At 36.7% G+C, this 17263-nt stretch overlaps 3 protein-coding genes across 3 annotated transcripts; 2 read left to right on the forward strand and 1 right to left on the reverse strand.

Annotated features, from left to right (window-relative positions):
* Window positions 1-864: 864 nt before the first annotated feature.
* On the forward strand, window positions 865-7907 carry eif4e1c (eukaryotic translation initiation factor 4E family member 1c). Its single transcript, XM_026356036.1, has 7 exons — window positions 865-998; window positions 2152-2237; window positions 5442-5537; window positions 6007-6070; window positions 6247-6360; window positions 6477-6616; window positions 6764-7907. Exons 1-7 carry the CDS (start codon window positions 981-983, stop codon window positions 6876-6878), a joined length of 633 nt encoding a protein of 210 aa, XP_026211821.1. The 5' UTR covers window positions 865-980; the 3' UTR covers window positions 6879-7907.
* On the reverse strand, window positions 7330-12879 carry si:dkey-228d14.5 (Frag1/DRAM/Sfk1 family protein). The gene is made up of 7 exons (XM_026356035.1): window positions 12519-12879; window positions 11537-11584; window positions 11389-11451; window positions 11220-11287; window positions 10988-11118; window positions 10249-10426; window positions 7330-9492 (listed from the first exon to the last, which is right to left on the reverse strand). Exons 1-7 carry the CDS (start codon window positions 12689-12691, stop codon window positions 9299-9301), a joined length of 855 nt encoding a protein of 284 aa, XP_026211820.1. The 5' UTR covers window positions 12692-12879; the 3' UTR covers window positions 7330-9298.
* A 740-nt stretch (window positions 12880-13619) lies between these two features.
* On the forward strand, window positions 13620-17079 carry zgc:110319 (NifU family protein). The gene is made up of 8 exons (XM_026354614.1): window positions 13620-13711; window positions 14085-14185; window positions 14540-14675; window positions 15191-15257; window positions 15354-15465; window positions 15557-15620; window positions 15872-16046; window positions 16450-17079. The coding sequence occupies exons 1-8, from the start codon at window positions 13647-13649 to the stop codon at window positions 16516-16518; spliced, it is 789 nt and encodes a 262-aa protein (XP_026210399.1). The 5' UTR covers window positions 13620-13646; the 3' UTR covers window positions 16519-17079.
* The last annotated feature ends 184 nt before the right edge of the window (window positions 17080-17263 follow it).

Below are 17263 nucleotides of genomic sequence, written 5' to 3' on the forward strand. Positions count from 1 at the left end.
TGAGAAGAGACTACGTTTAGCATTCCTTTTATGGATGGCTGATCTCTTTCAGGATTGTGAAATAAAATCATATTTATATTTTGGACCTGATCACGATTTCCTGATTTGTTTTATATGTGAGTGTTTGTACACAGAAATCATATGTATCATGTACAATGTGTGTGATGACGATAAAGAGCCCGTTAACAGTTTAGGTCAGCTGTGGACCCGTGGATTATGATCAAATGGACCCCTGAGCACATACACAAGCTCCCCACTGCCAAATGAGGCTAGCACAACATTAGCAATCACTCGGCCTATTAGTGGTAGGATTTTGTCTCTTTGCATTCTGTTTGTGTCTGATGGTGGCCACTTGTCAACTGTAGTTATTTTTTGTGTATTTGTTGTCATTTATGTCTGTAGGCTTATTTTGCATTTTTTTATGAAGCTCATACAGAGACTTTGGCCCAGGGGCCACAGTAGACCCGTTATGCAATCCATCTGTGAGTTTAGTTATATATATGTAAAGGCTCTATGTGTATAAACAATAGCCCCTTTAAATTTCCAAAAACAGGAAAAACAGATGACAATGAAGATGATTCACACATGTTTGAAATTGAGAACCAGTAGAGTATAATGTGCAAATGTAACATTTGCAGTCAAATAGATCAAATAGTCTATGTATCAATATTAAGACATGAGCTGATTATTTGCTGACTGTGTCATTGTGAATGATATGAAGTAAACTTCAGGCTTTGGGGATTCCTGTGAGGTCGGAGGCCTGTGGACAGTTGATAGCTTTGTCCTCTTTATAAATCAGCTATGTGGAGGGGGGGGATCTGCATACACTATGTACTTGTCCCACATTTTTTTGTGCTACACCAGCGCCCCTCTCAGTTTCGAGTCGCTCACCTCAGCATGGACCGAGGCGGCTTCCGTAGTGTGAGTGGTCGGAGCGTGACGCAGAAGCGCTGAACGGGCAGAACATTTCCACTGTCAAGATGGCGACATCGGAGCCGGTAAGAGAGACAAGAGATATTCGATTAATGTGCATGGAAAGACTAGCTACACCTCCACTATATGTGAAGACGTAATTTCACAACCCCCTTCTATGAAACGACGCCTTCTGTTTTTGTGGAATTGTTGTGTTTTAGCTCAAAGATGTGCCAGTTGGCGTGGATCACTGTTAGCGTTAGCATGCACAGCAATGTGATGGATAAGGCAATGCCTGACTTTGTTGGCAGGGAGGGACTGACTGACTGAACGTCGTTCATTCAAACTCCAACCAGGGATTTGCTTTAATCTACTTTGATATTAGAGGCAATACTCTGTGGTAATTTTAATCAACCATCAGCCCCCCATAAAGCTAATACTGTGATATTATTGAATATTTCTGATAAACTGGACACGTGTGTATCTAGCTTGTAGCTAACTTAGCCTAGCATGAAGGCTAAAACTAATGATACTAAACGTTATTTAAGCCACATAACTGCAACGATGGCGTATTTTTGACGCACGCACACAAAAATATATATTTTTGTTTTAAAAAACATAAAGACTAGCTATTTTCTGTGAGCTGGAAATGGTTAATGGTGTAGAACTGGGTGCTACTTTACAATATTTAATTTAATGGCGTATTTCAAATGTATTGGAGTAACGTCATGTGGATGTTTATGTATTTTATATGATAATTACTTGTGTAATTGATTTATTAAAGTACTGTCTGAAAAAAATCAATTAATATAGATAGGGTGACCAGGTAGATGAGTTAGCTGATGGTTTAAAATCTTGAAAACACTAATTTCAAGATGTATTGTATGTAACTAGAGCTTAAATTATGAATGAATCAGTCGGTTAGTGGACTGACAGAAAAATAACCATTTTTAATAATGAATCATCTCAGTCATTTTTCAAGAAATCTAAATGCTGACCCCTCTCAGATTCCAGCTTCTTAAATTAGATGGTGTCCACCTTTTCTTCATCACTTATCACAGTAAACTGAGCATATAAAAAATAGAAATCTGTTGAGACAGTGAAATATTTATATAGCTCATATATCATAGCTTTTCATAAAACCTATGGACATACGTGGATGAGACTGGCAGACATTTTAAATGAAAGTCCTTTTGTATTCTAAGTAGGTGCGTGGTGTTTTTTTGTGTCTCTCCTCAGAAAGCAGCTGAAACTGAAGATCAACAGATGGAAAGCCAAGTCGTTGCAAATCCTGAGCAGTATATCAAACACCCTTTGCAAAACAGGTGAGAATAAAACAGGCACGTTTTAAATGATATTTCACTGAAGGTTTTTTGTAATTACATGAATTACTGTATTCGGATATTAGTGGATAATAAAACACCAATGGTGGCACTGAATGTTAAATGTCAACACATATAGTACAGAGCTGATTATCAAACCTTTCACTTCATGTCAATGTCAAAAAACAGTCCACTTTATAAAAAGGTAAATGATCTATTTATTTATCAAACTGAGGAAACTTCTGTCCTCACTGTTGCATTGAAGAGTTCCATTTTCATCTTGTTTAGGGGAAGGTCTTCACTTTGACTCTTGCTCTTTGACCTCACGTACAAAAGTAATTTAGTGATTTTACAGTCTTTGAATGTTTGTCACTGCCATTTAATTTGAACTGTTCACACTTGTTTCTGACAGTGTTGTACTGGCAGTTCTGATACTCCCTGAGTAGAGGACATAGTTAAATTGCTTATTTGAAGAAATTGATGTGTGTTGTGCCTTGTAATCCTGTGTTCTCCATTAATGGGATTTTAAACGGTTCCATATCTTTACTGGTAATTGATTTTGGGGGATGGGTATTTTAGTTGGATGTTAGCAGAGTCAGAAGAAAATGATTTGTCTAGATCATTCTCAGGTAAATAGAAAATATTATTTAGGCTTCACTAATAAGCACAGAAAGAAGAAATCTGGTAACTGTCCTGTATGTTAGTGCTGCAATTGTTGTTCACTATTGTTCTTTTAGAAATGTTATTATAGTTGTGTAGCAGTGATGACCTATTCAGGAGCATTGTACAGTCAGTTTGGGAAATGCTGAATAGTTCACTTACCAAGTCACTTCTGGTTCATTCTGCTTGTTAAGCCCAGCTTCAGAGGTGAAGGTAATCCACCTGTGCTGCTCTTGTCTGGTCCACATTTTTTCTACCTTTTTGTTTTTGATAGTGTTTTTTAATGTACTGTGGTTGATTTCTTGTATTTAAACATTTAGGCTGTAATATCCTTAATGGTAGACGTCGTAAAGGACTTGGTGGGTTCATGGTGGGTTCTTCATCATCTATTACTATTTTATTTTTTAAATCTATGTATAAGTTAGCATGTGTCACTAGCTCAAATCCCTTCTGCAGGAATAGATCTGTTTGAACATCTGACATTTAAAGGAATGGACCATAGTTTTATTACCTTGCTGTAACATAGCAAAATAATGATTCCTGTCAAGTTTCAAGTTATGCAACATTTTCATGTAACACTCAAATAAAGGGAAACCAACAGCTGCTGGAAGTTAGTAGAAACACATTCAGTTTCAAATCCTGTAGAATATGATTATGTATTATTATTGTGGGAAATGGGTTAAATATGAAAAACATCATGTTCTTCATCCTGCCTTAAACTTAGTATTTCCAGAAATGATTGTTCTTTCTCCAGGGATTTCTATTGATGAAAGTGCTGTAGAGTTAGACTTTTTGAAGAGTGGTCAGGTAACCCGACAGTTTTAGACAAAAAATTTCTGCTTAACCTGTGAAGACACTTGTATAATGTCCTGAGTGATTCTGGGGGAGGTTTCTGAAGTCTGAGGAACTCTGACATCATGATAATTCTAACAAAAGATGCTATTGAGATGCATTATGGGGACTGTAGGCTCCTGTGTTTACTGAAGCTTGACTCATGTAGACCGTGAAAGTCAAATATTTTATATATATATATATATATATATATATATATATATATATATATATATATATATATATATATATATATATATATAATTTATTTATTTATTTTGTAAAAAAAATTGTAACAGATGTCATTGCTGTACCTCTTTGAAGAAAACTTCTTTCAAAGAATTTCCATGCACAAAAAATGCCTGTATTTTGTTAGTGTACTTTATTATGAGAAATATTTCATATAAATCAGAATATTGGAATTTATTTGTCTCGTACAGTATTGTCTTAGGTGAAACATACCCTATATATATAGTTTTAATTTATTAGTTGTTGCTCAGTTTGAAGTTAAAACATCCTCTTGTCTTTTTCTTCAACATCAGCTGCTGTGTTGATCCTGGTTTAGCCTCGACATTTATTTAGCCTATATTTCAAAATTGCAGTTCAAGTGCAACCCAGTTCAGCACTCATGTCCATGGAAACAGGTTATTATTGCTCAACCTTATATAGTCTGACAGAATTTAATGACACATAAGGAAGATACTGTCTGCCGTGTTTGTAGACAAGGCATCTAAACAAACTACATTCTCTATCAGGTTGCCCAAAGGAGTCCCATTTGTGTGCTGCCTTGTCTCCTCCTGCCTTGTCTTATAATGTATGTCAGTGGAGTTGTTTTCTGATTCTATCCTCTGATCTAGCTCTGTACAGTCTGGTAACATCTGTGTGTATGGCATGCAGGTGGGGTTGATGATTAGTTGTGTGTGTGTGTGTGGCTATCATTGTGAGGACCAGAATTAATTTGTAACGACTGGACTGGGGACATTTTTACAAGGTGAGGACATTTTAGGCAGTCCTCACAATAAGAAGGGTGTTTAAAGAGCAATTCTGGGCTTAAGACTACGTTTTAGGGTTAGTGTAAAGTTTAGGGTGGGGCAGTTGTGATGGTTAGGGTTAGGCAGTACATGTGATAAATTAAAAATTTAAACAGAGTAGATTGGCATGGCCTACACGACAGTAGGGGGCTAGTGAATGCATTATGTCAATGAGTGTCCTCACACTGACTGCCATACAAAAATGTGTGTGTTTGTGTGGGGAGGGGGCACAGAGTTCGGCCCATGTCCTCTTATTGCCCTCCTCCCTCCCCTGCTAGCCCCACCCCTCCTGGGAATAGATGAAAGAATAACAGCACCCCACATAAACAAAGGCTGCATTTGTAGTGCTTCTCATGGTTGGCTTTCTCTGTTCTTTTGCATTGATATGCTTGCTTTTGTAACTAGCTGCTGTGCTCTGTTGTGAAATATGGTGTACATATCTGTTATAATTTTCTATTAGTCCATAATAGTACATAAAATATGACTAACAGCAAAAGCCTCTTTAGATTTCCTTATTCTACTGAGACTTAAAAGAATTTTAATACATTTTTCTGTTCAGAAAATATCAGTTTCTGATAAATAAATTGAAAAATAAGTGAATGAAAATGAAATTCTTTGTCATTTTATATTAAATAATTTAGTAACAGTCCTTTTACTAAGTGTTGTGATTGCCTTTCTCTGTCAGATGGGCCCTTTGGTATTTCAAGAATGACAAGAGCAAAAGCTGGACAGAGAACCTGCGTCTCATTTCCAAGTTTGACACGGTGGAAGACTTTTGGGCGTAAGTTTTCTCTACTAATCCTGCAATAGAATTCAGACTTTCACGATATCTGGTGGTATAAACAAAGCATTTCAAGAGATTGGCCTTTAAAAATTTGTTTTTTACCTTTCACTCAATAGTACATGCAACAAGACAGAATTTCCTGAAGCCAAAACATTTTATTATTTAGTTTTAGATAAATTATATTTTCAATGAATACTTCTAATGCTCTAGAGTTGTCTGCACCTAGGTATGACAAAAGCACTGAAGCCATTTCAGTCACAATTTAAAAAAAAAAAAAATTAAGCCTGAGCTTGCCTCAAGTACACACACCCTTTATAGAAAACAGACCACCACCAATTAACATATAACATGTAAACTTCTAGAGCATTTACAGATTTAAGTGCTTGTGTAAAACAGGCTTTAGATTAAATCAGCTCATCCTTTTTAAAGTAAATAATGTTGGTTCTCTTCGCTTTGTTTCTTACAGACTATACAACCACATACAGCAACCAAGCAAGCTTGGCTTTGGCTGCGATTACTGCTTATTTAAGGTAAAGCCTTAAAAAAACTGTTTTATGAAGAAAATGAACTTGTTTTCTTTGTCAAGCATCAAGAATTTTCTGCATGTTAAATAATTTAGGTAGCAGTTACATGTCCAAAAAACTATTTGATTTTGTAATTTAACTGTTAATGACGTATTTGATGGCTTTGTCACTTGGTGTCAAAGGATGGTATCAAACCGATGTGGGAGGATGACAGGAATAAGCTCGGGGGTAGATGGCTGATAACTCTCAATAGACAACAGAGGCACAATGACCTTGATCGGTATTGGATGGAGACGGTAAGCAGCTACAAACTGTGAAAAATTCTTGTATTTTCTTCCTGACGGTTTGGATTTAAGATGGAAGAAACAATTCTATAATCCACCTATTGTGTTGTGTTTTGTGTGGTTTGTAGCTCTTGTGTTTAGTTGGTGAATCGTTTGATGAGGCAAGTGAAGATGTTTGTGGAGCTGTGGTCAATGTCAGACCAAAAGGAGATAAAATATCCATTTGGACAAGCAACTGCCAAAACAGGGAAGCCATCATGACGATAGGGTAAGTTGTAAAGTCACCTTGTTAATGGGGAATGAAGCCAATACATTGATGACACCAACTTGCTAACTGCAGCTAAACCACTAGATGGTGACAATACATAAGCATTAATCTTCACACAGCATTTAACTTCATCTTGTGTTTCCATAGGCAACTTTATAAAGAGCGCCTGAACCTCCCCATGAAAGTCATGATCGGCTACCAGTCACACGATGACACATCCAGCAAGAGCGGATCCACCACCAAGAACATGTACTCCGTTTGAAACCCCCCCCACCCCCCCGCCCACATGTTTGAACTTGCTGTAGATTTAAACAATTACCAACCCACATCATCACATTAATAAGTTTTTGAGTTGTCAACTACTGTAGTGTCCTTTCCTTTTATTGAAAAGAGAATTGTTCATAGTGTGTACAGATGGAGCTTCCCCCAACGTGAGAGGAGCGTTAGTTATAAACTGGGAGGAGGCCAGAAAGAAGAAAGTGTCATACGTGAGCAAGAGAACACAAATAATTTCCTTTTAGAGTTGAAGAGCTCTCTAATTAATAACGGTGACCTCCCCTACCTTAGCTGAGAACAAGTTTTTTTTCAGTACTTAATGGCTTCGAATTGCAAAACCTTTAACTGTAAGGCCGTGTGTTTGTCTCACGCTGAGTTGCTGAGTGAGGAAAATATAATAGTCAACTTATCGTTTCACAGAACAAATTTTAAGAGCAAAATTTTAACTTGATTTATTCAGAAGTGTTAAGTTGGGAGTTCAGATGCACAAGCTTGAAGAATCTACAGGATCTTAAAAGTTTGTAAAAGCTGTGGTCGCACTCCAAAGTGTAGGGTTTGGATTTAAGGCCACTTATTGTTTCAGCCATGCTGGAATTGTGGAATATTGCTTGTAGTACTTTTTGAACTTTTTTTCTTCCCCTTACATTTATTTATAATGTATGCATTGCTGTTGAACTACTTAGTTGAAACACAACCATAAAACTCGTGTATTTTCAAATTGTTTTCGTTTTTTCTCTTTTTGTTAAGGTTAATAATGTGGACTACTGCATAAAGATTACATTTTTTACAGTGTACCATAAAGTAAAGATGCTGACAGAATTAGGTGTGCTTTTCACTGTTTCCTTCCTAATAAAAACTGTAGATAACGTCGCACTCCTCCCTTGGTTGATGCGAAGAAAAGGTGAAATTCATTGTGAAATGACTTTGCTCATAATGTATCTTTATTAACTGTAATTCCAGGATGTATATTACCTTCTTTCAAGTAAAGGTTAAGTGCTTTGCATTAAAACCAGAATCATGTATCGTTTTGTGAAAAAATGTATGGTTAAATATTGAAATAATAGATTTTTTTTGTCACTTAAAGGCAGCAGAAATAAGTTGTAAATGCATCAGATCTTCAGGCCTTATCATTCACTTGTTATTCATTTTGGGGTTGGCATACTGTCCATTTTAAATTCAGTGTGGATTTTTGGGGTTTTGATCAACTTCTGAGGGAAATATCTGACTCTTGAGCTGCTCAATTATCCACTATTGTTCACCAGCTGGAGGCTAACTGTTCTGTCTTGATGTTTAGAAGATCGTGCATGGTGTGTTGGGAAGCTTTTTTGCTTAGAACAGCTGCTTGATGCAGCTGAATTTACTTAGTGGAAGTGAATAAGACCAGGCGCTGGCTAGAAATCAAGAAAAACAAGGGCTGAAACTAACTATAAAGCTGCACGAACCCATAAGAACCTGCAGATTTGGTTCATATACAGTGTTTTTACATGTTGATTTCATACACAGATTTTCAAATGACTAGCTGATGTATAGTTTGAGGATTCAAACATTGCAAAAGTGATTCGTGTGTGGGTGTATGACTTCTTATGTACACTGTGTTAGCTAAATCCAAGCAAACCCTGCTGACAAAGTCAAAACATAAATACAGAAATGTATAAATGAAATAGCCAACCTGCTTTAACTTAAGGACAAAACACCATTCATGTAAGACTATAGAACATGTATGTTTTCAGAACCTGAGTAGTTTTACAAAAGTAAATTCCACTTAGTAACCCTGAAACTAATTTGCTTACTGACACTTGTATTGAAATACAGATACAGACCACACCTAAAAACGTTAATGGGTAATGGAAAGGTTACTTAATGCTTCCTCTTTTTGGACTTGAGGTGTTAACGTCCTTGTTTTAGTATGAACTGGGACTGCCAAACTTATTTTTGGCCACTCAATGTAAATCATCCAGTCAAACAGGATCCTTTGACATCACAGAGATTACATCTGTCTGAATGCGAGTACTTTTGAGTACGCACTGTAATTATGTAGCTTAATGATGATAACGGTAAAATCTAACATAAAAAATTTGTTGCACAACAGTAAGGTATTATACATTATCAGAGCGTATATTCTGCATGAGTGCATCAGCGTGATTTGTTCATTTGCATTACAGTAGTTTGTTTCAATAAATATTTTTTACCTAAAGACCAGAAATTCCCAGTAAAGAAAATCAAAGTTTTAGGTAATGGTATCAAGAGAGGAACAAAACTGGTCATAATCCATAAATAGATGTAAAGTCAACTCAGCTGAGTGACAAAAGAAACTATTGGTCCTTCAGCCATGGTCCAGCCACTGTCTTTACAGATGTCTTGTACATCCTCACTTGTGTGCTTCAGCTGAACCGTGGCAGCGTCACATTATGACATCGTCATCATTAAAGGCTTCTCTTCCTCCCGTTTGCTCAACAGATTTGAAAGCATGAAGGAGGAGAAGAAGCAAAACTCCACAGCATAGCTGAGCTCAAACAGCTCCAGGTTGACACTGAGCATCCACTCAAATACAGCTGACAGGTGAACGTAAAAGTAATCCTCCTGAGCAAACAAAATGGTATCTGCAGGTTTTTGAGTTGAGGATCTTAGTAGTGACTTGTAAGTAAACAGTTTAGAAATCACATCAAGAGCACTGAGGACAATAAACACTGGTATGAAAATAAAACAGAAATCAAATCAGCATTAATTCAGTGTTGACAGGTATTAAATCTTTTAAATTGAGCTAAAATGTATAATCTTATATAACTTGAGACTTTTCACAAGGTGTATCTAGACATTCAATAGGGGTGTGCGTCACCAATAGTGCTTTTGAGTTTTACATTAAACCTTGAACTGCCTCAGAGAAGGACTTTGTAGTTTGTATTATAGATATACTGTAAGAGTTTGAAGCTGGGCGTTACAGGAAAACAATAGTTAAAGATTGATATGGATAAAAATGCCATTAATATCTATCTAATTCTGTCAGGTGGACTGTAGTGGCCAGTCCCACTTAGTAAACAGACCTGCAGACCGGATCCAAATATGGCACGAAGGGACTTGAGCACTGTAGAACAGCTGAAGAGTGTAACTCAGACGTCACTGCTGAACTCAGCAGCACAAGTGTCCTGTTTAAAGGAACACCAAAATATATTTATGTACAGTTAATTATCATCCAGCCTGCTTTCTGATCACAACTCATTGCACACCTATCATCACAACTAGAAATGACCTCGAATACCAAGTTGAGTTTTATGGAATACTTATCACGTACACACATGCACACACTCATACACGCACATGAAAAGAGTAAATTCAGCTCAGTTATTTAAAAAGGATACAACAGATGGTGACAATGACTTGAATCACAGTGGACGTGATGCGAAGTGGGTAGAGGATCTTTTCAAACCCTGTCAGCACACACCTCCTGGTCAGTTCGGTAAGCAGGACGGTGTAGAAGCAGATGCACATGAAACTGATAGCAGCTCCAAGGTAATGAAGGAGTGGCAGGTAACCTGGCTGTGGAGGTAGATGACATTTTTTCATTTTGATAACTCTTTGTTATTGTAACTAGTTTCTATTCACTCCACTTCACAGAAGACATTCTCAGTTCGCTTTATGGTTTGATAATTACAGCAGATTTAAATAAAAAATGGGCTGTAGAAATTGGAAACTGAAAATGATATGCTAATGTTGATAGTATTTAATTCTTACTTACTAATACTTACTTTTTTTTAAATTTAATTCAAATATGTCATTTAGTTGTATAATTTAGCAGTTCACCATACTGTAAAGATGAGGCAAGGCAAGCTTTGCCAACTTTGCATGTGCTCCGAATCATTACAGCTGACATAAAACAAATATTTGGTGATCTTTGTTTGCTGTTTCAACACAGGTGCAAATTAAAGCGGTTCACCTTTACTGTTAACTTTACATGATGGAATCCTCTCTGAACTTTCATTTCATTTCTCTCACAGATATGCAGTATAAGCCCTTGAATTTGTGAGTCTGATGCAGCAATTTAATGCATGATTAGACATATTCGGCAGTAGTAGAAGTAGTAGTAAGTGCAGTACTTACATTGCAATTTCCAGCTGTGAATGCACCTGCAGCGGCCACCACGCCGAAGACCATTGCAAACTTGCTCAGCATAGAATGACAGGCATGTTTCTCCATAATGTGTGCATGATGGAATATACAGAACAGCAGAACTGCATACAGAGGAGTACATGTAGTAGCTGTTATGACACATCTCACTCATACTGTACAGTATAGGTCAGTATGTGTTACATGTGTTGGCAATTAAACTCACACAGAAAGGAGCCAGCATTGATTGTGGCTGTAAAAAGGGAATTTTCTGGCGCACTGGTCCCACTTGAGCTGCAGTGAAATAATTTGTTCGGTTAGTTAAGTGTCACTATTTAATTGATTGCAGTGGGAATAACAGGCACAAAGGGAAATTAAGTTAACTGTATTTGTACCTTATGGTGGGGACAAAGCAACATCCAGTGGTCTGATTCCCTTCGCAGGTGTGGTCACCTCCCCTGAAAAAAAAAAGGATGACGTTAGAAAAAAAAAAATCTGCCACATCCAACTGCTGATGGTCAAAACAGTAATTCTGTAACTTACCAGTCACTAAGGGAGCAAACATGGCTGTTAGAAAAGGCCAAGCCATATCTGTAAATTTAAAACAAACAACCAAAGAAACATATATTGATATATAAGCATAAAAAGTTTATCTTCAGTCTTTGCAGTATATTAATGTTAATCAACAATTATATCATGCATGGCAAGTACGGTATGTCCATATAAAATGTGCAGTCAAACCCTAAATAGACCTTGCTTGGTCAGTAATGACTAACAGAGCTTAACTATTATCAATGTGATTTAGACGTCAATGTACAAGTATGCAGGCTTGGTTCGTTGAATTGTACTGTCTTTTGGAATTTCTGGATAGTCTCGCTCACACACCTTACAAGAAACAAAACTAGCTGGATGACATTTTTCGTTTTTCAAGATCTACGGCTGTCTGTATTCTCATTGTAATGATGCTGTAAAATGAATGTCTGCATACACATTTTTTAATGGAACATACAGAGAAAAATTGTTATCCAGCTAGTTTTCTTGCTTGGAAAGTGTGTGAACGAGACTATCCAGAAATATAAAAGTGATTTGGTGGCAACACAATATATATATATATATATATATATATATTGATGCCACCAAATCACTTCCTGTTTAAGGCCAACTTTATGTTACTTTACTTTAAATGCTCCTATCTGGGAATATAATGTTCAAATACAAATCTTGATAATCAGTGTCTATATCAATAGTGCCTCTGGAGCCCTGTTATCATGAAAGCTTACAAACATGTAAAGCTTCTTAATCAGCTTTAAGCAGCAAGCCTGAAGAAGTGAATAATACTGAGGAAAATTATACATACTGTAAATATTTACTTGTAGAAATATGTTTTTACTAACTCACTTTAACTTGGCATTAGCATAAAGAAGACGAAGTGAGAGAGTTGTGCTCTACTTGTAAAACAAATGTTCTAATAGTTTCACAAGGCTGCAAAGACAAATGAGGAAGTGTGGGTTTTTAGTCAACTTACACAGTCCACGTTCCAATCAAGGACAACAAGGAGAGAGAGATAGGGAAGATAATCCAGAGCACCATGTCTTGATGGTGAGGAAGATGAAAAGCAAATGAAAACAGGGAGTCCTTAAGTCCGGGTGCCTTTTCACACTTAACAGTAGACCTCTTCAGGTGATGGTGGATTCTCATAGAGTCAGTCTCATGCTTACATAGAAAAAATTTGTACTAGAGCAAAAATCAAAATAACCCAAAGTCCTAACCCTAAATGATAAATGTTTAGCACTCCTGTGGTAAGTCAGACTCTATCACCATACAGAGCACAGTCCTGCTTTTATGGGAGAGTCTGTCTTTCACTGCCACTCCTTCAGAGCACCACCTCGCTCCCGACAGAACAAGTGTTGGGAAACGTGGGGTTGGCTTCCTTGAAGCAGTTACATTGTTTGTTTGATTCAGGCAGACTCACGTTTATGCTCCATCTTAAGCCGGCTTCTGCAGAGTCTGTGTACCGAGAGCTTTGAAACGTGAGCGTAGACAGTTGTGTAAGTGTCTGCACAGATACAGATTTTAAGACCCCCTACAGACAAAGATGACGTTGAAATGATGACTATACAATACTTTATTAATTCAACAGATATAACACATTAGTAAAAACATCTTGCATACAACATATTTTTTCAATAAAAGCAAATATATATGGAAAGATCCAATGTAGTAATGGGGTGAAGCTATATCTAGTACAGTGGCAGAGCTTATGAATTTATCCTTATAGTGGCCATTTTTTGACAGTACATCATGCATTTGTTGAGTAGGTCTATAGCCTATTCTAATATACAAATAAATTATTTTCTGTAAAGTAGCTGATACTTTAACTTATTTTAACGTTAATGTAGTTTTGTTAAAAGCACAATATTGGCCCCTGAAATGAAGTGAAGTAGAAGTGGGATATAAAGTAGCTGAAACTTTGCTGACTACCACTAACAACATACCATTTCTGTTTATGACTTATGTCTTTATTATATTTTAACAATGTTTTTCATACTTACTATTTCATTGAGATATATAATAAAATCTGAAGCAGCGCTGAGTCCTGGTCAGGATTACGTGCCGTCTACCACATGAGGTCCTCATTTTCAAAACAAACAAAATGGCGGCGGCCATGAGATGGGGTCTTCTACAGTTAGTACGAGCAACAAACACGGCTCCCTTCAGGTTTGAACTTCTAATCCTGTGTCATGTTGTATTGTACAGATGATACGATATGTTTGAACGTGTCTGTAGCACGTAAAACCTGCCTCTTCGATGTGTGGGTGAGATTTAGCTTTTAGCTAGCTGAGTAGGGTTAGCTAACTAGAAAACTGCGACAGTAGGCAACAGTTTGACATTTAATCATTGCCTCCCACATACAAATGGAGATACAGTTATTTTAGTTCTGTTCTCCTTTTATCTATGAATGTGTATGTGTATTTTTCCAATTCCGGACCATTGTGACTTGGCTGCTAACAAGTTAGCTCGGGTTGTAAAAGTCAGCATGTCAGTAAACTGCCGAGAAGCGAAGTTAATGCTCTTTACGTTGTAACTTCAGGTTTTCACATAAGACCAGGAGCTTGTACCGCCCGCAGTGTACGACCAGGAGCTTCAGAAAGGTTCAGCATCAACCTGGGACAGGAGCCACACATCTGTCGAGTGAGAAACCATTGTTTGGTCGTTTTGCAGGCGACTGCTCAGGGACGCCATATGCACAGGGACCCCAAAAACACTAGATCCACTTCATATAATTTGGGAGTACATAATTTGATTAATTGCACATTCATCAGAAATAATTACACTTCTTCTTGATAGTAAAGATGTGTTATATGTTTCAAGTAAAGAGCACATAAGAAACCTTATAAGGTAGTGTTATTCCAACATGTAAAAATCCACTAGTAATTCCTAAACCTCCAAGTTACCAATTTGTAATAACATTTATTCTCAATCAAATCAAATATTCACATGGTTTTGTCCTTAAAATAAAGTAAAATCTTTTATAATGTATTTCAGTAAGACACCTCTCCATTCAGACTCAAGACACTCCAAACCCCAGAAGCCTGAAGTTTCTCCCTGGAAAACCTGTCTTAGGAAGTGGGACGCTTGACTTTCCCTCTCCAAGTTCAGCTGAAAGTTCATCTTTAGCCAGGTTGCGTGTCAAGTTTGCTCTTGTACATTGTTATGTTTATGTTGTTGTTGCAGATAAAAGAGAAAGCTACCTATTCATATCGTATACTTAAGGCCCATTTTTTGTAAATATTCAAAATGAGTTTAAATAAATGCACTGGAGCTTACAGGGTGCATCTTTCCTATTCCCATTTTTTTAACTGAGATTATCTTTATGGTTGTGTCCTCAAGTCGTCACCTTGCAACAGTTATCAGTTTGCTCAGAGTAGGCCTACATACAGTAGATGAAACAAATGCTCCCTTTGAAAAGTACACTATGTGATATTCTAAGATTTGTGTGACTCAAAACCTACACCATCAATACACCGTGTGAATCTGTTTTGTTTGCTGATAAATTTTGTCTTGTCTTCATGAAAATGACATCATCAAAAGCAGGGCAGTCATCAGTGACACACTTGATAAAAGCTAGAACATGTGGGTGTTGTTATCACTAAATGAACTAAAACGATGAATAACATGATAACATGTTCGTTCCAGGGTCCTGTTTGAAATTGAAGGTGTTAAAAGTGTGTTCTTTGGCCCTGACTTCATCACAGTCACTAAGGTATCTATTAAATGTACTTGTACAGCTTATCTCAGGGATTTTATTCCCATGAAATACATGTGAGGAGCTAACATTACATCTTCTCTGTCCTTTCAGACAGATGAGGAAGTGGAATGGACCGACATAAAGCGTCATGCTTTGGAGGCCATTACTAAGTTCTTTGAGAGTGGCGACCCAATAACAACAGGCGCAGTGCACCATGAAAGCAGTGAGTGTGGACACTCTTGTTTGATCATCTTGAAGTTATGTGTCTCCATCACAGTATTTTTTGTCTACACTGTACGTTTTCTTTATGGTAGGTCTCTCTGAAGATGATGACGACATTGTGTCTATGATAAAGGAGCTTCTGGACACAAGAATCAGGTAAAAACTAGTAACCTTTGTAGCACATTAGGTAAAAAAATACCTAATGCAATAGGAAAAGCCAATGTTTGATAGTTACTGTATTTTAATTAGCATTTTAACTCTGATCACATTTTTATTCATCACTCTACAGAGCTTTTATAAAAATAAGGCTGACAGTACTCTAAAAGACAGTACTAAGATAACAGTTGTAATCACTCTGTCCTTTATGTTGTTTTGTTCTGTTCCATGTGTATTCTTTCACTTACAAGACCTACAGTTCAGGAGGATGGAGGTGATGTTATCTTCAAGGGTTTTGAGGACGGCACAGTGAAGCTGAAGCTGGTTGGTTCCTGCACAGGATGTCCCAGCTCTACAGTCACCCTGAAAAACGGCATTCAGAACATGCTGCAGTTTTATATCCCAGAGGTAGACAATGTGGAACAGGTGACTATCAAGATTTGTCATAAAGTACAATAGAAGCTTCAGAGTTTTTCTCTAGGATTTATTTTTGTAGATGAAGCAGAGATATGTAGCATAGCTCCACTATTAGTCTCCTAATTTTGTATATTGCACCTACATTATCATATTTGGGAAATTATGCCACAATCAAACTTAAAATGTATATTATTGGACCTTAAATGCAGAAGAATTAAAACAGAGATTTTTTTTTTATATTTGATAGGTGCAGTACTAGAGTTAAAGCAAATGGTGAAGCTGAAAAAAAAAAAAGTTCTGTTTGCATTTTTCTTATTTTACTTTCTCCTATACAGAGTTGGATTTTTGTCATGATAACAAAATGTTTTACAGATTTTTTTGTCACATTTAACACTTTGTCATTTTTGCCCAGGTGGAAGATGAAGTGGATGAAATCAATGCAAAGGTTTTCACAGAGCTGGAACGCAAACTACAAGACTAAAAGCTTACTCAACCAACTCATGGACTAATATATAGATAAAAATATGTGTAAAAACACAGCCATGAACTGTCTCCAACATGGGAATAGAGTGAGAAAATGGTTTACTGCTATTTTGCATGCATACTACATACTGTTAATTATATTGTAATTAATAATTACATACTTTACGGCCCTCCTACCAAGGTATATACTGTATGACTGTATAATAAAATGCAGTAATTTGTCTGTTTAAACAAAACTATTCTGATGTGATTGCTGTAAATGTTGTGTTGTATTTATTTCTTATAAATATTGTATATTTTAAAAGAATATTTTCATAGAATGGAGATACTGTGGAGGTTTTTGAGCTTGGGTTTGGTCATGCAGAGTAAAGATTTGATTAGGTCTACGGGTTGATGAAATATAACAGTTTTTTGCTAGTTCATCTATTAATGAGACAAAATGTTACTGAGGCTACAGATATCCATTAAGCAGGTAGTTAAGTGTAACATCCTAAAAGGCCTGTAAGCTGTATTTATGTGATTTACTGTAGCACAATAAACACAGTTCACAAATTGAAAAGCAGTTCTTTGTTTTTTCTTGATTTTGTTTTCATACATGTATGACTAATGTTATTATGTTATTACTAATCATATGATTGTTGAAGGAAAAATCTGAATCAGAATTTGCACGTCCAATCCAGTGTAGTCCATCGAGACAACAATGAACCTCTCTGATATTTTCATGTAAATATGGAAATGCATTG

Source organism: Anabas testudineus, chromosome 15, assembly GCF_900324465.2.
Source record: "Anabas testudineus chromosome 15, fAnaTes1.2, whole genome shotgun sequence".
Classification (NCBI taxonomy): Eukaryota; Metazoa; Chordata; class Actinopteri; order Anabantiformes; family Anabantidae; genus Anabas; species Anabas testudineus.